The sequence below is a fragment of the Acanthopagrus latus genome, chromosome 11 (genome assembly GCF_904848185.1).
Source record: "Acanthopagrus latus isolate v.2019 chromosome 11, fAcaLat1.1, whole genome shotgun sequence".
Taxonomy (NCBI): Eukaryota; Metazoa; Chordata; class Actinopteri; order Spariformes; family Sparidae; genus Acanthopagrus; species Acanthopagrus latus.
In genome coordinates this window covers 14554924-14577146 of record NC_051049.1, presented here as the reverse complement: position 1 = coordinate 14577146, position 22223 = coordinate 14554924, and the positions used below count along the sequence as shown (strand labels likewise).

Below are 22223 nucleotides of genomic sequence, written 5' to 3'. Positions count from 1 at the left end.
ATAATTAAACACATTTATGAAATACATTTAATTTTAAGAATGACGTTGATTCCTGACAGGCACGATAAAGATAAGCTACCTTATTTATGTCTTCACTCTGTTTGTTGTTCCTTTTGGTCGTAATACTACAAATTTTACAGTGTTTCTTTCAATAACCGTCCATGTTTTACTTTGTCTCACAACCAAAAACTTTGTTCTCAAAGAGTTTTCTGTTTATTTAGTCTAAATTTAATTTGTGCGCATGCGCAGTTGTGTGGAATGTAAAACTATACGACACAATCTATGCTAAAATTGCGACGGTAAATAGAATAAAATCATGCACTGAGTCGACACGAGATTTTCACGCATTAATGGTGTTTTTTCCCCACTGTGTATGGGATATTTTCATATTTTCGGTCGTGCGCAGTTCCGGGGTGGCTGAGCGGTGTTTCCATTGGCCGCAGTAGAGGGGGTGAACTATCTTGACGGTCAGTTTCAGGGGTTCGCTGCTGTCTGCCAGTACTGTACTGTACTGGAGATGCCAAGATGGCTGCAAGCAATTATTTCGGCTTCACACATGGTGCCGGTCCCCAATACAGGTAATTCAGGTGGTGCAGTTTTGTGTCAGCATGCCGTTTGAGGTGAATTCGTCTGCCGCTGGTGTTTGTCGATAGAGAAACAGTCACTGGTGGGATTTCACTGCGTGGCGGAGGAGAGACGGGCTACACGGCTAGCTTGACCCGCTAGTTCGGTTAGCTTACGTTAGCAAGTTAGCTAGCTGAGTTCGCAGGCCGACACGCTGTTTGTCAGTGGGTGATCCCGGTACAGCCATCATCGGCCGGGAAGATAGAAGTGATGGTTCAACTCTTTAACACTGGGTAGACTTTAACCTCAAGCAAAGAGTCAGTTATGGAGTGTGTCAAGCGGGTTTAGTGAACAGAGCCGGCTGCAGTTGTGTCGGGTGAGATTTTGGCCGGTGTTTAGTGTTAAGAGGGCTGGCCCCGGTCCAGTTTTACTGGAGATCCGGTGACGACGTCTCACTAACGGTACATAACTTATGATGGTATGTCAATAGCAAGATGCTGCAGGAAAGGAAAGACTATACAGATGCAGCCTGAGGAGGGTAGAACAGGACCACCGGTCACTGGTGCATCTCTGCCTTTGACAGGTAATCTAATATAATTTGCACATCATGTAATTATCATCATTGGCTGCGGTCAGGGATCAGTGAAGGAGTCCTGTCGTTTTGGTATGTGTTGGACTGAAATCAAGCCAACAAACCTGACAAACAGGAGTGTGCTGTTCTCTCTGCACCACATAGTGCTTATGTTTATGTGCTTATCTCTGCGCATTTCCCCTGAGCTTGTTCAACAAAGTCTGTACCTTCCCCGATGCGAATTCTAATCCTTATTTTTGATTAAATATATAAACCTTCCGTCTCATGCCTCTGTGCTGGAGCTGCAGGGGTACAGCAAGTTTCTAGTCTTCATGAGATGCTCACTAAGTGCATGGTTATCTCAAGCGAGGTGTGCATGATGGGGTTAAAATCCCACGACTGTAAGTGTAATTTGATATTTTGAAATCAATATGCATTGCCATATATTTTCTGCAAGAATCAGTGGATCACACTGTTATAGATAGAATGACACGACATGAGTGGCCAATTCAGCAAAGTTAAGATGTGTGAAATCAATGGGACTCCTAACTTTGAAGCAAAAACACAATAAAAAGCAAACAAACCAGAAAACACAGTAAAGTAGAGCCCAGCTGATAGAGTGGTTGGCTGATATAACAGGAACATCAGTATCGGTATATATGTTGTCTGTCTTGATGAAAACTTTTAATGGCCATAATGCAGAATAAGAGTAGTAGAGTAATTTATTTTTATCAAATTCCCAGTGACGTTTACTGTTTTAGTCTATTGTTAAACTGTAAAATATAGTACCTAAGTGTTTGATAACCTCAATGCAGGGGGGACCACTGCAGAAAATATGTTTACATCGGCTGATATCAGAACTTCTTACTCCTTAATTTCAGTGTCTGCATCAAACCAAAATTAAAAAATCACGTATAGGTCGGGCTCTGGCCTAAAGCAGCTCTGCTCATTTATTGCAGACTTTTACACATCCAGAGATATTAAATGGATAGTGGCAGTGGCATAAACAGCATAGCGAATCAATTAAGATAACATTGAATATATTATTATGGCTCTGGTTCCAGGAAACAGATTCCCAACATCACAGGCTTCAGTCTGTTTACTAATCCTCATCCCCTCCAGCCTAGATACAACAAATCTGCATCGAACACAATGTCATAAAGAAGAGGCGTTTATGGCTCTCCTGACAAGCATACGAATAGGCAGTCTGAGCCTTCTCTCATATCAAAGGTTGCAGTTCCCCTTTTGCATAAGCATTTTGAATATTTTTTCTTCAACAACAACAAAATCTGGCAGAGCAATTTACATTGTATAACAGTTTTTATAGTCATATCTGGTCCTGGTCCCATCTGTACTCCTTACCTCTGAGCCATTGAATAGGCAGAAAGTGTATATCAGTGCTTGCATTCAGTGTTATGAAAGCACTTTAATACTGACTGAGTTGTTCTTTTGGCAGTTTTTTTTTCTGAGTAATGGGTCAGAGCAAACAAGTAGGTCAACAGAAGCGTTATCAACCAAAGTTATTGATTTGTTTTCCTGTTCATTTTCGGTGAAACGGTGAATGTGAGACTTATTCAAAAGTGATTCACTGCATGCCGTGTGGCGCTTGCATAATCTAATATATTAAATCTTGGAAATTCTTTCCTACCAGTATGAGATAATGTCATTACAGGCACTTCGAGGAATGACTGAGCTACTCAATGGACAATTGGACAAAAAAGTCAAGCTCAGAATTTTTTTCCAGATCCTTACTTTGTAACATTTGTTATGTTGCAAACACAGTTTGTGCTTGGCCCTTTAGTCGATTTCAACAATATTTTGATTAATTGTGAAGCCCGTCTCTAAAAGCACATGGACACTAGCCTTGGTTTTTGTCTATCCACACTGAAAGCTTAATATAGATTCCGATGAGTGAGATGATGTAATCGCCAGCGATAGAGGCTGTCTGCATTCCAAACAACGGCAACAACTATGCTGCTGTTGAGTTGTCCTTTTTGTATTTCTCTAAATGCGGATGAAGAGATTAACCAGGTCAATGCAGACAGGCTCAGTCAATCATGTTATATTATACTATCACAATTTGTTTTTCTGCAATTAGATAATCTTGATTTGGTTTTGGCATCTTGCATTTAATTTGCCTCCCTGTGCCGTGCTACCAGCACAGCTCCATGGATGGTCGTGTCTGTCTGCTGGTTGTTTAGTCACCTGGTCAATCGGTTGGTCCACCACTTTAGTCTAGACTGAAGTGGTGGATGAATATGCATGACAATCCTATGACTTCTTTAACTCCTTAATTTGAAGGACATTTTGTTTACTACTAAGTGAGTGTGGATTTTAAAATTCCACACACAAAAATTATTATGCAAAACTGAGTAAAACAATCCTAATTATCATTCCACTCTCTGAGATTGCATTTTGTGCGGTATCCTATGTTGTAAACCAGTCCCACTGTTAATTGGACAGCGGGGTCAATTGTTATTTAAGATTACTGAATATCATGTCATGATTAAACAGACGGGAGATGAGATGAGGTCTTCAGCCTCAAAGCCTTTATTCTTTTTGACTATTTATTATGACTGGAGATTTCAAGATCTTATGGATTGATTCCAGCTTCACCCACTGAAAAGCCTCAAGTAGACACTTCCTCCACAAATCCTCTGAGTGCAGTTTTGAAGTTAACCTTCTCACTTAATGTCCCCTCCCTCTCCTCTCTGTCAGTGCCCAGCCTCCCCCAGCCTACTCCCATCCCTCTACAGCAAGTTACAGCGTCCAGCAGGCTCCGGCTGTAGCTCATGCAGTGACTGCGTCCTACTCACCAGCTCCAGTCCAGGCTGCCCGGCCTGTGGTCTCTGCCGCTTACCCTGCCTATCAGAGCCACCAGGCCCCGCCTGAATACGCCTACAGGCAGCCGGACCCCCCAGCTCCCCCACAGCCCACCACCACCCCACAGACGTACCAGGTATACTCGGACACGGTCAGTCTCTTTCTGCTTCCTTTATGATTTCTGCTGCTTAGTTTCTTATAGCATGGTGTACTCATGTTGTATGTTACATGATGGCTTCTTGTTTTGGGATTGGGATTTTAGACACTATTGTCACTAATAATTGTGCTTATATAAACATTTAAAACATTCTACTCAAAAATGCTGTTTGACAGTTGGATTAAATACTCTGTCCTAAACACCAGCAGGACAATTACAGCTATGGACGCCCTGCTGTGGCTGCGACTACCTACGACAACAAACAATACTACCAGACGAGTATAGCTTCGGCTCAGAGGACAGCAACAGAGAATTATTACCAGACTGGTGAGTCAGTTTATTGTTACTCTTGTGTCCAAAGTTTCATCACTTTTAGAGCTCTGTGATTATTTAACATAATCAGCTCCACTGATTTCACACAATAAATTATTTTTTTAGAGGTGTACATGTGAAAAAAGTTTGCATGAGATCTTTCCGTTTTAGTGTGTCTTTTGAAGTTGTTCACCAAGTAGTCCGGAGTACTATTTTAAAGTCATAGTATAGTGTAATAAGGATCCTTCCTGCCCGGCCAAAAACTCTCTGACAGGCAGTCCCAGAGGATGTGACGGATGTTTCAGATCTCTTTTACCCCCTGACGCTAATGCCCTTCCTCTCCTTCCTTAGTCCCTCCACTCTTTTCTGTTTCAGTAGGAGTAAAGAGTGCTTACAGTCCAGCCCCCACCACTGTGTACAGCCAGCCGCCTCCTCCCCAGAGGCAGGTAACAGCCCTGAAGCCTTTGGCCCCCTCCAGTGCAGTGTCTACCAGCTACAACATCTACCCAGTGTCCACCAGTGTCCAGCAGCCACCCACACCCATTTCATCATACACCCTCGGTTCCTCCTTCGGCTCCACCGTTTCAGCCACCACCTACTCAGGTAACATAAAAAATATTGAAATAGAGACAGTATGTGTGGTTTATGTAAATGTATTGTGTATACCTATATAGTAAACTAACTAATGAAGATAAATGAAGGCAGATTTGAAAGTACAAGTGATATTTCAAATTACGAGTAAAAACCTTTTATAACATCCAACACAAATGAAGTATAAAACTGACTGTATGTGTGATAACTCAAATTATTAAAGTGTATTTACTTGTACAGAATAGCTGACACTTCTTCTTTTCTATTATTCAATTTTAAGATCTGGCCACACAAGAAAGGGGCACAGCTAAATCTATCAGTGCATGTTTGTAGAATATTTCTTTATCAAGCTTGAAGACGTAGTGATGACTCACAGGGCTTATTTTGTAATTTAACAAAAGTGTTGTCTTATCCTAGTTTTAAAGACTGCATTTCAGTAAAGGGATGTAACGAGACTGTTCTACTTGCTTTAATACTTCTCTTTAACCAATTAGTCATTATATTCATATTTCTGATGATAATTTATAAAAAATGTCATTGTGTTCATATTTTGTGACTGTACCATTAGTCATCCCTACAATGTTTAGAGAAGTAGGGCTTATTTGGTCAAAAATACTGTGATATTTGATTTTGTCATCCAGTTCGCACATTTAGGAAGTACTTTTGAGAAGATAGAAAAAAAATCGAATATTTCTGATAGTGTTGTGTCAGTTAAAATGAACTGCGAAATATTAGATTTTCTGTTCGGTAAAGATGTAATGGAGGGAAGGGGTTTTATGGTGAATGAGGAATTCAGTAAATCCAGGTGGTTGACAGAAGTTTCTAAAAAAAAAATGATACCTTGCTTAATGGAAGCTTTAGTTTCTTGTTACATAGCTTGCCATAGAGGAGTTTGGATTTGTATCTGTCCTTCTTACTCTGTAAGTGCATCTTATTGTTTGTATGACTACTGGCCATGCATGTTTGACCCAAATCTTTTATGCTTTCCTTGCTTTCTTTCCTAAAATTCTCTGTCCTCACTCTCTTCTTCCTGCTCTCTCAACCCTCAGGCATTAGTTACTCCAATTATGATTCAACTGGCTACACCTCCACATCTGCCCCCTCCTACTACCAGCCAGCCCAGCAGACTCTTACCCAGCCGCAGCCTCCACCTCAACAGCCACAGCAGCCGCAGCAACCCCAACCCCCCATCCAGCCACCACCCAAACAGCTGACGAGCTCTTCCTGGAGCAACTCGGGCAGCAACATGGTGACAGCTCCAGCTGTAAACACCTACAAAAAGCCAACGTTTCACCAGAACAAGCTGCAGAAACCTAAAGGGCCTCCCAAGCAGCCCCAGCTACATTATTGTGACATTTGCAAGATCAGCTGTGCAGGCCCTCAGGTAGGAGTTAAATTAGTTTTTTGTTATTGTTAACCTTTAGAACCAGGGTACATGTTTTGATGTCTTAGATGAAGTATGTCATGTTATTTTCCTCCTGGTTTATTGTCATAAATTATCATTTTATATCGATTTGTTCACCAACAGAAGCAAAAGCAAGAGAAAGTACAACTATTTCTATAAGTGCATTTGGAAGATTCATCTTGCTGACTGGTTTGATTTACTGCCTCAGACGTATCGGGAGCACCTTGAGGGCCAGAAGCATAAGAAGAAGGAGGCTGCCCTTAAATCAGGGGGACAGACAGGGTCCAGCAACGGGCCCAGAGGGGTCCAGACTCAGTTACGCTGTGAGTTATGCGACGTCTCCTGCACCGGAGTAGACGCCTACGCTGCCCATATCCGTGGGGCCAAACACCAGAAGGTTAGCACAGCTGTGATGCTTTTTTTGTTTGTCTTCAGGTGTTTCCAGATTTGTTGTTATTTAAGAAAACATGGGCAGCTGTAGAAGGTAATATATGACTTGCTTTTCATGATCGGCCATGACTGTGGTGTCCTCATGTGATGTTCTTTCTGAGCTGCCAAAGGTTGGAACAAGACCTGCCCCAGGGATTTGGGAGGGGATTAGGTATCAGCTGTCTTAAATGTTTATTTCTCCCGCTGTGTCTCTTTGTCAACTACGGAAAGGTGGTGAAACTTCACACCAAGCTGGGCAAACCTATACCTTCCACCGAGCCAGTGTTGGTGAATTCGGCGGCAGTTATCACCACCTCGACAGCTGGGAAACCTCCAGCATCCACATCCACTCCTGCCTCCGTCTCAACCACTTCAACTCCCACTGTAACACCCAAACAGGTGGCTGTGAACACCATGGCCAAAACAGCAGCACCTGTCAAGAAACCAGCTCCTACTAAAATAACTGTCATTTGTAAGTTGATCTTTTATGTAAATGATTTGAGATGTCTATCATAAGCTCTGATTAATTTCACAAAACTACTGCTCCACTGCCATCTGATATTAATATATTCCGCAATACAGCTGCACAACACACACTTACCCTGGTGTAAAATTAAAAAATGTAGCGATGCACCGATCGATTGAGACCGGAATCAAGCAAACTCTTTAATTCTGCTCTCATGTAAAGTACAGCTCGTTACAGACAGACTACTACTGTTTTTGCTTTTCACAAAAAGAGACTTTGATACTGTTATTCCGCTAGCATGTTTGGGTGCACAGATTCAAAATGAGCTGCAACAATTAGCTTTTCCATCACCAGTATCATGCTGTGTTTCCACTAGCACTTTTGGCTGCTCTGACTTGCTTTTCCATTACCAGTTTTACTGTGCCGTTTTGAGCCAAGCTGGGCTCGCCCCACCTCACCTCCAAGTAGGATATGGTGATGAAGCACCTGTCTCCCCCTCAAATCCAAACTCAATTCATGTCAGTGCAGTAAACCTGAGAGAAAGATGTTTTTAAAAGTCAGTTCAGATCTCAGCACTTCTTTAGCTTCTGAATATCTACTGCTGGTGAAAACACATTTCCTGTGTTGCTGCTTCTTAACAGGCTTTTATTGCGAAGAAGTTATTGTAAATGAAACGTGTCTGTAGCTGAATTAGAACCACTTTGTTAGTGTTTGTCAGTGGGACAAGCATGTCATTGGTTTAAGAAACACCTTCAGCTCAGTTTTGGTGGAAATGCAACAGTCCCAAGTCAAACTGAGTAGAGCCAGGCTGGCATAGATGGCATAAGTGGTTATATACCACCCTTCATAGGGCTAAGAAATGTGAGATTAGAAATGGATGTTTTGGAGTTTTTTCTTTTTTCCCAAAACAAATGGACATGTAGCCTTCCTAAATGAATGAATAAATGATGTTATCTGTAATATCTTGCTGCCGCATAGCCAATAAGCCTGCCAGCGTTCCAGCAGCTGCAGTGACCGCAGCAGCGGCAGCGGTGGTGGCTGCCAAGGTGGAGGAGCCCATGCAACAGTCAGCTCAGAAGATGGAGTCTCTGAGTGACAATGAGGACAGTGACAGAGGTGGAGGCCATGGAGATATCCAGCCGGTGGGACATGACTACGTAGAGGAGGTAAGCAGGCAATGATAAGAGAAATGGTCATGATGGGAGGATTGATACATGTTGGTTGATATGCAAATAAGATAATTGTAGCACATTATACACTCAAAAATAGTGACTTTGATCAGAGGTCTGAAACATTAATTCTAGTTGTCTTTTGTACTGCAGCTGGCTGGATTAATTTTCTGTAAAAGTCTTTCTGATGGTGTGATCAGTGCCCAGATGTCTTCGATAGAAAAGCTCTGAGCTGCCACAAGATGAGTCGTGTAGAAGAAAGTATTATCGATTGATACATTTTGATATGAAGCAGAGAAGGTTAAACATCTTTCCTGCTGCAAATTGTGGTGAGCTAAAGTAGCTAACTGTTATGAAATAAAGTTCACAATATTACACATGACAAACTCTCGGAAAGTATTTATGGTCAGGTGATTCAGCTCAGTGATACTACAGCAGTTGACCTGCGGAAGTGAGAAGATGATAAGGGGCTGGTCACCCGAATGACACTGGTAGTTATGAAATAGTTAAAGTGCTTATGTTGTATTTATTGTCCTGCGTGGTGTGTATTTACCTGAATTCTCCTGTCTGTCGCAGGTCCGTAATGTTGACGGCAAGGTGATTCGATTCCACTGTAAACTGTGTGAGTGCAGCTTCAACGACCCAAACGCTAAAGACATGCACCTGAAAGGACGAAGGCACAGACTCCAGTACAAGGTAAGAGGGCTCGATCATCACTGAGTTCATTGTTGCCTGGCTCGTTATCCGCAGAGACGTAATGAACAGGGTTGAGGTAAATAAACATTTTGGTATTTAAGATTAAAGCTTTAATTTACTTGCACATGAAAGCATGCGCATTAACTAATTGCTTTGAAGTATGTCACTGACGACACCCATATGGTGCGATTGGCTGTATTAATGCCAAAACTGTGTTCTGGGTTCAGAGAGGAGGGAAAAGTATTTTTAATACAGAAAATGTTATTAAAGCTATTAAATACTTAATCATCTATCTTTCCTCATTACATCTTAGCCTTTCTAACCCCCAGGTGTGCATGAACTACGTGTTCGGAAGGACACGTTGTTCTATTTTTGCAGATAGTTATCATTAATGGCTGAAAAAATCCATATTATGTATCCCTTAGAAAGTTTTGCAGGCACCAAACAAACCTCTAGTAGTGATTTTGAGCTGTTTTTGAATTTGTTGTACCAACTGACATCTGCTTTATTAGTTTAATGAGAAAGGAAATTTGCTCGACACCTTTGTTGGACCTCAAGGTTACAGAGACTGAGTTTTGGTGATCAATACTAAATATAATCGTATTGTAAAATTCACAGCTGAGGCGAAGAGGAATTTTTTTTTCTCTCTAAAGGTTGTCAGGTTGGTGTGTGTCAAGGGAAGCCCAAATGGAAAAAATTATTGAAAGTTTTATCTCCACTAATGTGGCGTAGAATATGCAATGACTTACATGTGTTCTGTCGCCTCTCCCGTAGAAAAAAGTGAACCCAGAGCTTCCTGTGGAGATCAAGCCCAGTAACCGGGCCAGGAAGCTGCAGGAGAGCAAGCTGAAGAAGCAGAAGCAGAAGGCAGTGCTGAAGCGGCAGAGAGACGATGAGCAGCGCTGGCACATGGAGATGAGGTCAGACTCATGGCCAAAGTTAGTAACCTTAACTTGTTTCCACTCTGATGTTACATTTGCAAGTTTCATTGGTTGGCACAGAACAGATGAAATAAATACAGGGAAGCCCTAAAGTTGAACATCCGACTGTTGGTGTGACGCATTTCAAAAGGGAAAATCTTCACTCTTTTCTTTTTTTCGCGACTCTGTCTTACACTAAACTTGAATAAAATACAGTCACCAGCCAGAGGAAGTAATAATAAGAAATCAAGAAATAATCAAAAAAGATGGGAGGTTTTTATCAGAAAAACTGTACTAGCGCTGATTCAGGAAATTTTTTGACCTAGCATGTAACTGTAATTGTTCTCCTACAGGAGGAAATGCACATCTTGTCATCTTGGATTATCTTTAACTAACACAGGGCCTTTGACACAAAATCTCTCTGTAATGATTATTTTATATGATCAGCGGTAGATTACAAGTGTTTTGGTGTTTTTTTTTTTGTTTTTTTTTTCTTTATGGACAACTGTACTGTGTTGCAGCCATAACATCCCCCTTTGGAATAATTGACTTTTAATGACAGACATTAAAACGTTCTCCTCTCCTACAGGCGCTATGAGGAGGACATGTACTGGAGGAGGATGGAGGAGGAGCAGATGTACTGGGGTGAGCAGAGACGCAGGATGGCTCCTCCACCGCTCATGAGCCGCCCTGGTATGCCAGTACCCCCTCTACTGGTGAGTGTCCCAATTGCAGTTGTTTTAAACAAAACCTAGCTTTTAATGAGGCTTAGGTCCAAGGGTGACCAATCGCTTTTTCCCCCCCTCTCTCCCTCAAGACGTGTGTGCGTCGGCCAGACTCTCCTGATGACCGTCACATCATGGCTAAACACTCCACTATTTACCCAGTAGAGGAGGAGCTGCAGGCTGTTCAGAGGATTGTCTCCCACTCTGAGAGAGCCCTCAAACTGGTGTCAGACACGCTGCTGGATAAGGAGACACCAATCTCCAGTGTTACTACTGCTGCTGCTGAAGGAGAAGAAGAAAAAGGGTAAAAAAATAGAAATTACTTGACATTTTTCTCTGTTCATGTTAGTAAAACAAGTATTAAGGTAGCTGAAGCCTGAAAGCACTTTTATTATTCTGGCTACAAACTTATCCTGGCTACAGGCTACAAAATATATACTTTGTCTGTGTTTATACTGTAGGTTTTTTTTTTTTTTTTTTACACGTGGTTGAAGGAAAATCTTGGTATTTTTATAGCGGATTTGGTTCGAAATGCATAGGTAGATAGACTGATAGAAGCTTAATTTAATAACAGCATTTTACAGATACCACAATACAGATTTATGGACATGTAAAAACATATAATAGAATATTAACTGTTTGTGATCCATTAAGTTACGGCAAAAGAAACCCTTTTAACTAGCAGAACGGTTTGTAAAATCAGTCCTGTGGGTCTTTATCTCGTTACTGTCCTTCTCTCCTGTCAGTACTGAGAACGCAGCACGGCTGCTGAAAGGTGTGATGAGGGTAGGCATCCTGGCCAAAGGCCTGCTGCTTCGCGGGGACAGAAATGTTGAACTCATCCTGCTGACTGCTAAGAAACCCACCATCTCTTTACTGAAGAACATCGCAAAGCAGCTGCCCAAGGAACTGGAAGTAAGAAAACAGACTAAACTAACAGTTCATTTAGGACGTTTATGGAGGTTGTGGGAGGGAAGAATTGTGTTAAACTCCAGAACACTGACATGCTTTAAGTTTATCATGAGTTTGGGATTACACAGACAAATTGTTGGCAAAAAAATGGCAGGAGGAAGTCTCCCTTTGGAATTTTTTTGCCATTGGTTTGTTAAATATGATGTGGTCAGATACAGTAGAATTTAAAAAGGGGAACTATTTTCAGTAATCCACTGCCTTATGACTTGTGTCATAAGAGCTGGATACTGAGGGTAGATTGGAAGGAGAAGTTTTCACTCTCAATACTTTTGCCTTAGATCCAAAAAGTTTAGCGTAAAACACAGAAAAATTCCACTTCAGAATCACTTCATCCTACATGGGTTTTTCTCATGTGCTAGATCAGCTCATTTATGACAAGTGAACATGTACAGCTGCTCTCAACAGTAAGAAACAACACAGCCGTTTGTCCTCCACACATGTGTTTCTTTTTATTTTAGTATTATTTGAGGTACTCTAGGCTGTTAATTCTACTAGGTTACAAGAGTGTTGTGTGGTTTCTAGCTTCGGGAGAGATTTTTTTCATGTTCACAAATGCATGAAGTGCCTTTAGTCTAAACAAAAAAACTTGTGATTTGGTTAATTTGCTGACATTTCCATTGAAGGGTTACAAGACGGAGGATTCACACCAAATACAACGTTGTGATGTGTTATAATTCCACACTCTTCCTTCCTCTTGCTTTAGCTGTAATGAGTGTTTCATTAAAGGTGCTTTTGACTGATCTTTAGATTCACTGCCTGGTTATGACACCTGAATCCTACAGAGTGAGATGGGGCTTTTCTTCTTAAACTTCCCCATTGCTTACAGTTAAAGAGATAACAAATTGTTGAGAAATATGTTTATTGTAAAGACACCAACCCTGTTTTGAATAAGGGATCTTCCTCAAGAAAACAAATTGCATAACTCAGGGTTTAAAAACATACCAGTACCACCCTGTAATTTTTGCCAAACAAGGCTATTCTTTGCCCCTCCACCCCTCCTCCTCTGTAGTGAGTAATCCCAAGTGTCCTTTTAACCGGCAGACATTTTCTGAAGATCAGTATGAGGTGCAGGCTCACCCCGAGGAGGCGAACATCGTGATATTTTCAAGCAAGGAGCCCAAAATGCAGGTGACCATTTCTCTCACCTCGCCGCTGATGAGGGAGGACACTGCTGCTGAGAAGGACAAGCAGGCAGGAGGAAAAGCGGCTGAGAAAGGTTAGAGAAGCCAAAGCTTTCAGTACCAGACAACCAAATGTAAGCAATGTGTGTAATACACTTATATCTTTATATATTTATATCCCTTGCTCCAGCCTTCCACCCAGTAGCAGCCTACATTTTAGGCTAAGAGTACAAAAAAATGAGAGGTGGGACTTTTAACCAAGCCCACATTCAAGTTTTTTTTCTTTAACCCCTAAAATAAGAATTAACTCACGCATTCATTTGTCCCACTCTTTTCATTTCCCCCATTTTTTGCAGTTATACTGGTCCCCTTTATTTCTTTTCCACAACATGGGAATCAAAAGCCGGGCTCTCCGACCTTTCTGTGCCATGAGGGTGTGTTTATCTGGTGAACACATGCTCAGATAAAATCTCTGAGATACTATAATAATGGATCAGTGTTCAGATAATGCCCAGGGATGAAAATGAATCAAATGGTTACGCTCTTTGTTCAATTATACTATTTTTAGAATTCAGAAAAATGTTTTGCTTCTAGTTGCATTTTGGACATGAAACCTGAGGAGGGGATTTTGAGGTCCAGCGACTTCCCATTCCCTCATCTTTCATCCCTACATCATAACGTGGCATTATCACTGACAAGGTGTTGGAGTGTCACTTTATCGCCTCACAATGATCAGTATTTAATTTATTAATGATAATAAGATGACATCAATACATTCATTGTCATGACTACCCCCACCATTCAACAAAGACGGTACTTTCCAGGATCATTGTGTTGCAAACACTCCTCCGCCTGCTCCAAGAACTGTCAGTATTCAAATGTGTTTCTTCCCATTTTGAAAACATGGTAGAAATGTTTTCTGTGACCTTTGTCTTTTTTTATTTTATTTTTTTATTTTGTTTGGGTTTGTTGATCAGTGCCACAAATTCTGTATCAGCAGACCTAGGCAAGCCAATGGCTAATCTGAAGGCCACACTTGTACACATACCACTAAGAATAGAACAACTAAAGGAACCAAAACATTGCCCATACTTATTAAGCTTTTCAGAGGAGGAAAATCCTCTCATCAGACAGGCTCAGCTGATGCTAAATGAAAACTCCCAACTCTGAGAGGCTTGATAAATATGAGTCTTTGATTCTAAGTGGTATGGTAGTGTAGACTTCAAAAAAGTGGCTTTGTTTTTTGTTACATATTTCCCCTGTAAGAAAGCTAATGTCCTTTGTTGTTGCTGCAGTTCCAGTGAAGTAGAAGTGTGGAAAGCCCCACGTCTGATCTTGTGAAATATTACATCAGTGCAGTATTCAGTGACCACACTGAATGATTTGGAAGAACCTGTTATGTGTTGTTTTTGTAAATTTGACTTAAAAATGATTACTGTTTTATTAACGTCTAAACCCAACACAAACATAACTCTGTATTCTCCAATTTTTAATCCGGCTGATTAAGTTTATCTCAGCCTGTGTCATATTGTTGAAAAGGTCTTGACCTAACTTTAATTGGTTTGCTCACTGATGTTGATATTATCTTTAAAATATGAAGGCATGAAGGGAAAGAAGTATTGCTGCTCTTGGGCCTTCATCAGCTTGGAAACCATCACTATCTGTGCAAAGCAGGGCTGATTTGAAAAAGTTTGGTATGAGCTGAGAACATTTCCAATGGAATAAATTCATGTTTCAGTTGTTAAATAACCAAAAGTTGGCTTCTATGCAAAGTCAAATGCAAAAAAAGAGGAAATCCAAAACATTCAGAGTCAAGTTTATTCAAGTTTATTGAAATGTGACCAGTTAAAGTTGATTTGAACAGCCTAAAAAAATCTTTATATACAACTTCTAGTTGTGTAAAGTAAGCAGCATTTTTCCTAAATAACGACAGGACTACGAGTAGTTCCTGAATTAGAAGAAAGGTTACAAAATGTTTTGACGTGTTGGGAGTGATGAAACTAAATTACAGTGAGGGAAATCGGTGTAGTAAGAAAGGAAACAAAAACATTAAAGACTGTTTATTGTCGTCATCCAGCTAGTTTAAGCCACTAAGCAGAATACATTTTGACCAGCCAAAGCAGAAAAACAATTTCTTTGTTCCAATTTAAATGTCCGAGTAAGTAAGCCACATCATTGAACCGGCATGCTCAGTGTTGCTGCTTCTGCAGTGACGCAACTAGTCTGACTTACCAGATATAGGGCACGTATTTCCCTTTTTTAAAAACCCCTATAACTACATGAAACATCAACAACAACCTCAAGGCTAGCAACCTACAGACCGAAAGCACTCAAACATTAACAGCTTTTACCTTTTGTCCCCCCCCCCCCACAGTGTTGTGGAGACAGATCTGACTTTGTGAGACTATGATACACCTAAATGTAATGTCAACTTTATTAATTTATTCGTTACATCAATGTTTGACAAGTCAAAATGTATCTGTAGCAAAAGATGTCCTCAGGCAGACGGTCCCAATTTTCAGTCACTATAAAATCCAATGGGTCAGACATCAAATGTACTTAAATACTTTAATATTGGTAATAATTTACTTTAATATTATCCAATATAATATAATTATGATATAAACTCTTTTCTCTGACTGCCTTGGATTTCCTTCCTTTTTGTATGTGCCTTCCACTCTGAAGGACACACTGGTGATTGATTGTATTACTTTTTTTTTTTTTTGCTATTTTTTCCAAACACCTAAATCTTCCTCATTTGTTGACCTTTTCTCTTAAATCATCACGTCACTATTTTTTTCCCAAACAAACTGAAACAAGCCAAAGAGTATTTATGGATTTAAGGAAATGCCTGGTTACACGAGACAAACATGATGACCAATGTTTTTATATTATCAGCATCTACGTCAACAGTGACAGCGCTTACTATATATCGCAGTCATCATTTGCATCAGTTTGACTGTAAGTCATGAGCTAGTGCATGTTATTCCCACCAGATGTGGCTGAGAAGGACCCTCCAGATCTTCTGAATAAGAAGAAGTGTCTTGACTACCTGGCTGCTCTCCGCCACGCCAAATGGTTTCAGGTAAACTCATCAGAAGAGCTTCATTTTTCTCTTTTGGTTGGGGTCACTATCTGAGAATGCCTTCTTGTACAAAACTGGAATGTATTAAATCCATTAATAGTAGTAGCTACTTACTAACTTTTTCAGTCCCTTCAGAAATGATTGTTGACAGGACATTGATCTTTTTTATAGCAACCATTCTGACTTTGTTTGACCTATTTTTACTCATAGCAAGAATCACATGCGTGTTATTAGTTACACTGCTCAGTTAAACTGAAGCTGCATGTAAGGGCCCAATTAAGCTGATGAGCGATCACGTACAACACAGTGTCAAAATCTCCTTAAAAGTTGATTATTTGGGGTGCCGTTTAGCTCAGTTGGTAGAATGGGCGTCCCATGTACAGAGCATTTGTCCTCACGGCAGCGGCCCAGGGTTCCACTCCCGACCTGGGGCCCTTTGCTGTGCGTCACTCCCCCTCTCTAGTATCCTGTGTCCTGTCACATCTTCAGCTGATCTGTTAATTAAAAGCCATAAAAAAAAACAAAAACATAAAGTCAGTTATTTATGTGGAGGTGTGGTCGTTTATGATTTATTTAATACATTGTATTATGTTGCATGAGTATTGGAGCACAGGAAATTCACTCACTTCCCTTTAAGCTAGAAACAAGAGGTTGGATTTAGTGATTTTAAGCATTACAATGAGATTTTCATGTGTAATCAGATACGTCAAACCCTTTTAGTTCTCTGTGGCTTTACGAAAGAAAACCACCAGTGTGGCAAATGTAGCTCTGACTGTTTTTGTGATTTCCTATGAGGCTGCTTGTTGTGTTTTGTTCTTGTGCCAAACGTTCAGATGTAAAAATAGATTTTGAGTTTCTGTTCCCCTCATAACTAAGGAGGAATTCTTATAACAGAAATGTTTGACAATCAGCAGAAATCACCACAAGGAGAAATATTGAATATATTTATCTTACAGAAGTTTCTGTAAAAAATAAATCATCTCTCATCAGTGTTACAGTTCCTGCTTTTCCAACAATGAAAATGGAGAGTGCAAATGTAATGCAGCTTTTTAAGAAAAGCCACAAATGCCCCAAAATAATGATCACAAATTCCCAGTAGGTTTGATTTTAGTTGGTGTGATTTAGGATTTCTAAAATCAGCAGTTTAGGAAAGAGTATGTGCCCAGCTTCTCTTCATTTATTAAGGCTTTTTTCTCACAAAACATTGTAGTTTTGACAGAAGTCCAGTTCATCGAAAATAAAAGTCCCTTTCTTGTTGATTGATGTGTTTTGTTTTGTTTTTTTTTTTGTTTTTTCATGACTTCTGAAGGCTCGTGCCAACGGGCTGCAGTCCTGTGTGATTGTCATCCGGGTGCTCAGAGATTTATGTCAGCGGGTTCCCACCTGGGGAAAGATGCCCGGATGGGTAAGTCACTTTAAACTGAGTGTTATGCTGTTTAAAATTCTATTTTGCTGTCTATTCCAAATATTCTGTCATTTCTGATTTGACCTTTTAATTAAAGTTTATTGTAAATTTCTGACCTCCTTTTTATTGTATGTCTGTTTACTGGTGCTGCCTGTGAGAACAGTTACATAACAGTATATTTACTTGCATAAAAAGTTTGTATCCTATGGGAGGCGGTGACCAAGTGTCCACAGAGTATTTTTTCAGGCAGAAAAGGGCTGGCTGGGCACAAATAAAGCGTTTGTGCGCTGCAAGAAAAAATGCTGCATGTGCGTCGTCTCTATGACAATATCCTGACAACCGCCGTTTGCAGTTCACTATCTGTTTTTTTTTTTTTTATTTGACATGGGGACATCAGAGCCAGGAGGATGTGGGTGCATGACACGATCTGTAGGAGACAAAAATAAGAGCCATGAAAAATAGAGAAGGGTGATGTCAACAGCTCCTTTCTGAGAAGTTGAGAGATATTCAACTTGAAGTGCTCGGCGTGGCTGCACAAAGGTGTAGTGTTCGTATAGAAGACTCTGGGCGCTGTCCCTTTTCTCTGGGTGGCACAGACACTCTCTCCATAACTGGAAGCATTTTTAAAAGACGCAGGCGTTGAGAAAAAAAAATGCATGTGAACACAAGCCCTAACACACACTTGATGTCTTGAGCAGCTGTTTTATAAAGAGTCAAGACAAGGAAGAGTAGAGAAGGACCTATAGAGGGACATTTGGAGTCTTCTTTCACTACAGTGTCTGTTTCCTCTGCGTGTCTCCCCCTACAGGCGATGGAACTGCTGGTGGAGAAGGTGATCAGCAGTGCCGCAGGTCCGCTCAGCCCAGGAGAGGCCATGCGGAGAGTCCTGGAGTGCATCTCCACCGGCATCCTGCTACCAGGTTAAACAAACAAGCATGTTAATGAGATGTGAACACTTAGATAATTTCACAGGGTCCAGCTTATGAATGCCACATGCTTATACAACACTTATAAACTAAATTTGTATTCATATATATTCATATTTCATACAAAATCTGTTCAAAGTCCTTTACACAATTACAAATAAAACAGCAAAAATGTGTTTCAAAACAAAAACATTTGCATATATAAATAAATACTCACTCACACTGTACAAGAACGGTGTGTTGTAATGAAACGGCAAAGAAGGTGTTAAGTTCTATAAGTTTGTTGTGTATGTGGATCAGAGTGCAGCAGAAGGTATCTTTGATCTGGCTACACCTGCAGTGCATGCACTGTGTGAGTCACAGGTCAAAACAATACAGTGAGATTTCGTTTTTGGGAGTGTGTCTTCTTTTTTTGGACTCAACAGTGCTGTAAAACTTTTCAAGTTAACATCTACAGACCAGCTGCATAAGGAATAAAGCTGCTCAATGTTCTGTCACCTTTATTTTAGTCTTTCTCATTGGCTATTGTCATTAGCTATGCAGATGAAAGGAAGCAAGAAAAAACAGCAGACTCTCAAGATCAAACTGCCAGCTTGAGTTATTTCCAGTAAACCATACGAGTTGTGTATAAAGTAGGAAAAAATATATATATAGACACTTAATGCCCAGTATCTGTATTAAGATTGGGTTGATATGGCAGATCTCTGCTCTCACTCCTGGTGTAACCAGCCTCATTGCTTGTAGTGTGGTGTTGTAGCAGCTGCCTCCCTGTAAGATCAGCTGGCAAACTTTTTCATGCCCTTTGTGCACCAGCTGAATGCCATGGGGGAGGTCCCCCTCCCCTTGTGACTGGAGAGATCTTCTCACAAATGTTTGTTTCATGTTATTTTTTTATTCAATCACATTTTCATTTCTAACTGGTTTCTCCCCCCTTCACTCAGATGGACCAGGCTTAATGGACCCCTGTGAGAAAGAGCCAACCGATGCTTTGGAAACCCTCAAGTCTCAAGCTAGAGAGGACATAACTGCTAGCGCACAGGTACCTATACACACTATTTAACTGATTCTAATTGGTTGGAAGGTGTTAAACTGTGGGTAAAGACAGAAAAAGGGCCTAAAGAGAGCTAGATTTTTGTATCACCAACTACTTCCAAGAAGATAAAACTGCTTCTCAATGAAAACCCGGTCAGAGGACAAAAAGTAAGAGATTGAAAATGACATTTGCCACAGTGAAACTAGTAGTCATCACATACCCCCTTCTGCCCCCCCTTGTTTCCTGTGTACCTCTACAGCACGAGTCGTCAAAACATTTATCAAAAAGAAAAAAAAGATGCCTACAACTCCTATACACGCCTATATTTCTGTCTCCTGTTTTCTGCGTCCCCAGCATGCCCTGCGGTTGCTCGCTTTCCGTCAGATCCACAAGGTTCTTGGCATGGAGTCCCTGCCGGCGTCCAAGGCCAGCGCTCGCAACCGCAAACGTCGACGGGACGGCAGCGAGACGGGCGAAGGAGAGGGGGAGGGCAAAAAAGACAAAAAGGAAGAAGAAGCAGAGAGTGGTTGACTTCTGCCTCCAGGGCAGGAGGCGTTTGCTAGTTTAGAGACTGGTAGAATGTCACAACTTTAAACCTTTTTCTTATCTTAAAAACAATCTTAACACGCAGCTATACATATATGAATATAACTGACTGTACATGTTACCCTTGAATTAAGAGGAATAATGTGTTGGGGGATCTGTTACTCAAGCTGACGTTTGAGTATCCATTCTGAAATTCCTTCCTCCGTATAGTTACTTCATACAGATTAAGTGTCTTTTAAAGTGTGCAGAGAAAATTGGCTCAGTAAAAAAAAAAAAAAGTAGTCATGAGAATTACTGATTGAGTCATTCCATTTCCGTTTAATCGCACACTAACTACTGACCATCAGCCCTCCCTGTTTATTCACTATAGTTAAACGCCACCGTCGAGTACAGTTAAATTGCTTTCTTTGATGTCAAAGCCTCCAACTAAATCATCAGCACCTTAAGCTTTATTTCCAAAAGAGTCTGAACTGTTCAGGACAGTTCAGTTTGACCATCCGACCTTTGAGTCTGGACTCGCTGAACTAATGTCGGTGCATGACATGTGTAAACTGAAATGTTTTTTTTTCTTTTTTCAGGCTGTTTAAAAAGAAAACAAAGAAAAAAAAAAGATGACTGTGAGACTGATCAGTGAGGCTGTTCGGATCTGGTATTAACATCCTGCCTGAGAAATTTGTTCACAAGTCAACGGCTCTTAGTACAGGTGTGAACTCACATGACACATTTGAGATCTGATCACTCACACCACCTACATGTGACCTGTCAGTGTAGGTCACATGTGCACAGACTCCCTTAAATAGTCACACATTTTTGTGAGTTGTTTAGTTTGGAGAGACTCTTTAAACTTTGTGAAATGCAGGCTATGAAAAGATCTCAATTATTTGGACCTTCTTGTAAATTGGGCATTACATGTGACACGTGAAGTTGTTTCTTGTAAAAAGAGTCAGTTTCTGTCTTTCTTGCCAACATTTATCAGCTGTTTGAACACATTATTTGAAAGAAGACAACTTTTTATTAACGGTAAAATTTTACAAGTGCACTAAACATTAACCAACAAAGTCTGCTTCCTTGTTGCACATGGAGAAATTCTTCTGACTCCCTTAAGAAACTGCTTAATTTTGTTAGTTCTTGAGTTATGAAAAACTTTAGAATCTTTGTGGAACAAGACCGATGAAAATGTGTGAGTCGGGTGTGAGCTGACGGACATAGAGCTGTCGACTTGTGATGGATCACTGAGAAACGGATGTTAATCCCTGAACAACCTCAGAGAAGACTAACATGGTTTTGGATCGACATATATACAGTACTGTGATGTTCATTGTGCCTAAAATGACACATTAGTGATAAAATAGTGTGACGATGTTGAGCTAAACTCTTCATGCCTTCTTTGACCCTCTGAAGTCTCCCGTTGGCCTGTTTCAACATTTTCTCTGTACACAACTTGAAACGTCGATTCAGTTGTGAAATCCAAATGCTTTGCATCACACCTTTACAGCAAGGCCGGACAAAAAGAAAATAAAAAATAGAATAAAAATTGCTTAACCTTTTGAAAATACATCATTTAGGATTTTGTGAGAAACGCACAAAGACAGAGGAGCTCTGCTGAGGTTTTCTGTGGAGGTCACACTGGAGAGTAAATGTGTCTGGAGAGAGAGAGAGAGAGAGAGATGATTATGTTGCACAGTCTGTAGCATGCTGAGGGAATGAAGCACTTAAGAAAAGATAATGTTACTGTATGCAGCCATAATTTTATCATAAAAAATAATATGCCTAGTAATCTTTTTTCTTCCAGAGTACGGTTGGCAGAAGAGAAGAGAAAGCTTTAGTCCGAAAAATACGACTGAATATCTACTGTAACGATCAAGTAGTCCTATGACTTTCTTCCTTGTGCCTGCATCATGTCGTGTGTTACAGAAGACCGAGTACAGGGGAACATTTTTGAGTTATCTAATGATTCTTAATTTCACAGAGATGTAGGACAGGGAAGGGACAGTTGCACAACTCTTTTGGCTTAAAAGTTGATGTGAGAGAATTATCGTGCAGTCTTTAGTTCGATTGTTTTTTTTTGTTTTTAATTTACCAAGAAGAGCATCATGTAAGTGTTGCTTATTTTATTTCTGAAGGATGTTGCAATCTCTTTTGTTTGTATTGTTTAAACAGAAAGTGTGAACGTTGCTGTCCAATTATTTGAATGTCTTTGTAGTGTTGCCTAAAATTAAGGAGGAGATATAAAAAAACACACTTTTAAGCCACTTCTGTCTTCCTGGTTTTTTTTGTTTTTTTTTTGTATGCATCACCGCACATCAT

The 22223-nt window shown here is 40.4% G+C and overlaps 1 protein-coding gene across 11 annotated transcripts; it reads left to right on the top strand.

The window, feature by feature from the left end:
* Positions 1 to 419: 419 nt before the first annotated feature.
* On the top strand, positions 420 to 22168 carry zfr2 (zinc finger RNA binding protein 2). Of its 11 annotated transcripts, none has more exons than XM_037113976.1 (19): positions 420 to 578; positions 3854 to 4094; positions 4325 to 4442; positions 4803 to 5030; positions 6068 to 6402; positions 6632 to 6820; positions 7084 to 7324; positions 8297 to 8484; positions 9064 to 9183; positions 9958 to 10121; positions 10693 to 10819; positions 10921 to 11132; positions 11575 to 11743; positions 12842 to 13016; positions 15918 to 16006; positions 17316 to 17411; positions 18220 to 18331; positions 19279 to 19376; positions 19725 to 22168. In XM_037113976.1, the coding sequence occupies exons 1-19, from the start codon at positions 526 to 528 to the stop codon at positions 19899 to 19901; spliced, it is 3132 nt and encodes a 1043-aa protein (XP_036969871.1). In that variant the 5' UTR covers positions 420 to 525; the 3' UTR covers positions 19902 to 22168. The 11 variants fall into 11 exon arrangements, with proteins under 11 accessions (XP_036969871.1, XP_036969866.1, XP_036969869.1 ...); XM_037113971.1 differs by having other exon boundaries at positions 4779 to 5030; XM_037113974.1 differs by having other exon boundaries at positions 4322 to 4442.
* Positions 22169 to 22223: the final 55 nt, after the last annotated feature.

What these genes read in the sequence shown, in the direction of transcription:
- zfr2 (XM_037113966.1), top strand. Translation starts at nt 526, where the DNA reads ATGGCTGCAAGCAATTATTTCGGCTTCACACATGGTGCCGGTCCCCAA. An exon ending in GACATGACTACGTAGAGGAG is followed by an intron (nt 8,485 to 9,063) that starts GTAAGCAGGCAA and finishes TGTCTGTCGCAG; the next exon opens with GTCCGTAATGTTGACGGCAA. An exon ending in GGGGAAAGATGCCCGGATGG is followed by an intron (nt 17,412 to 18,219) that starts GTAAGTCACTTT and finishes CTCCCCCTACAG; the next exon opens with GCGATGGAACTGCTGGTGGA.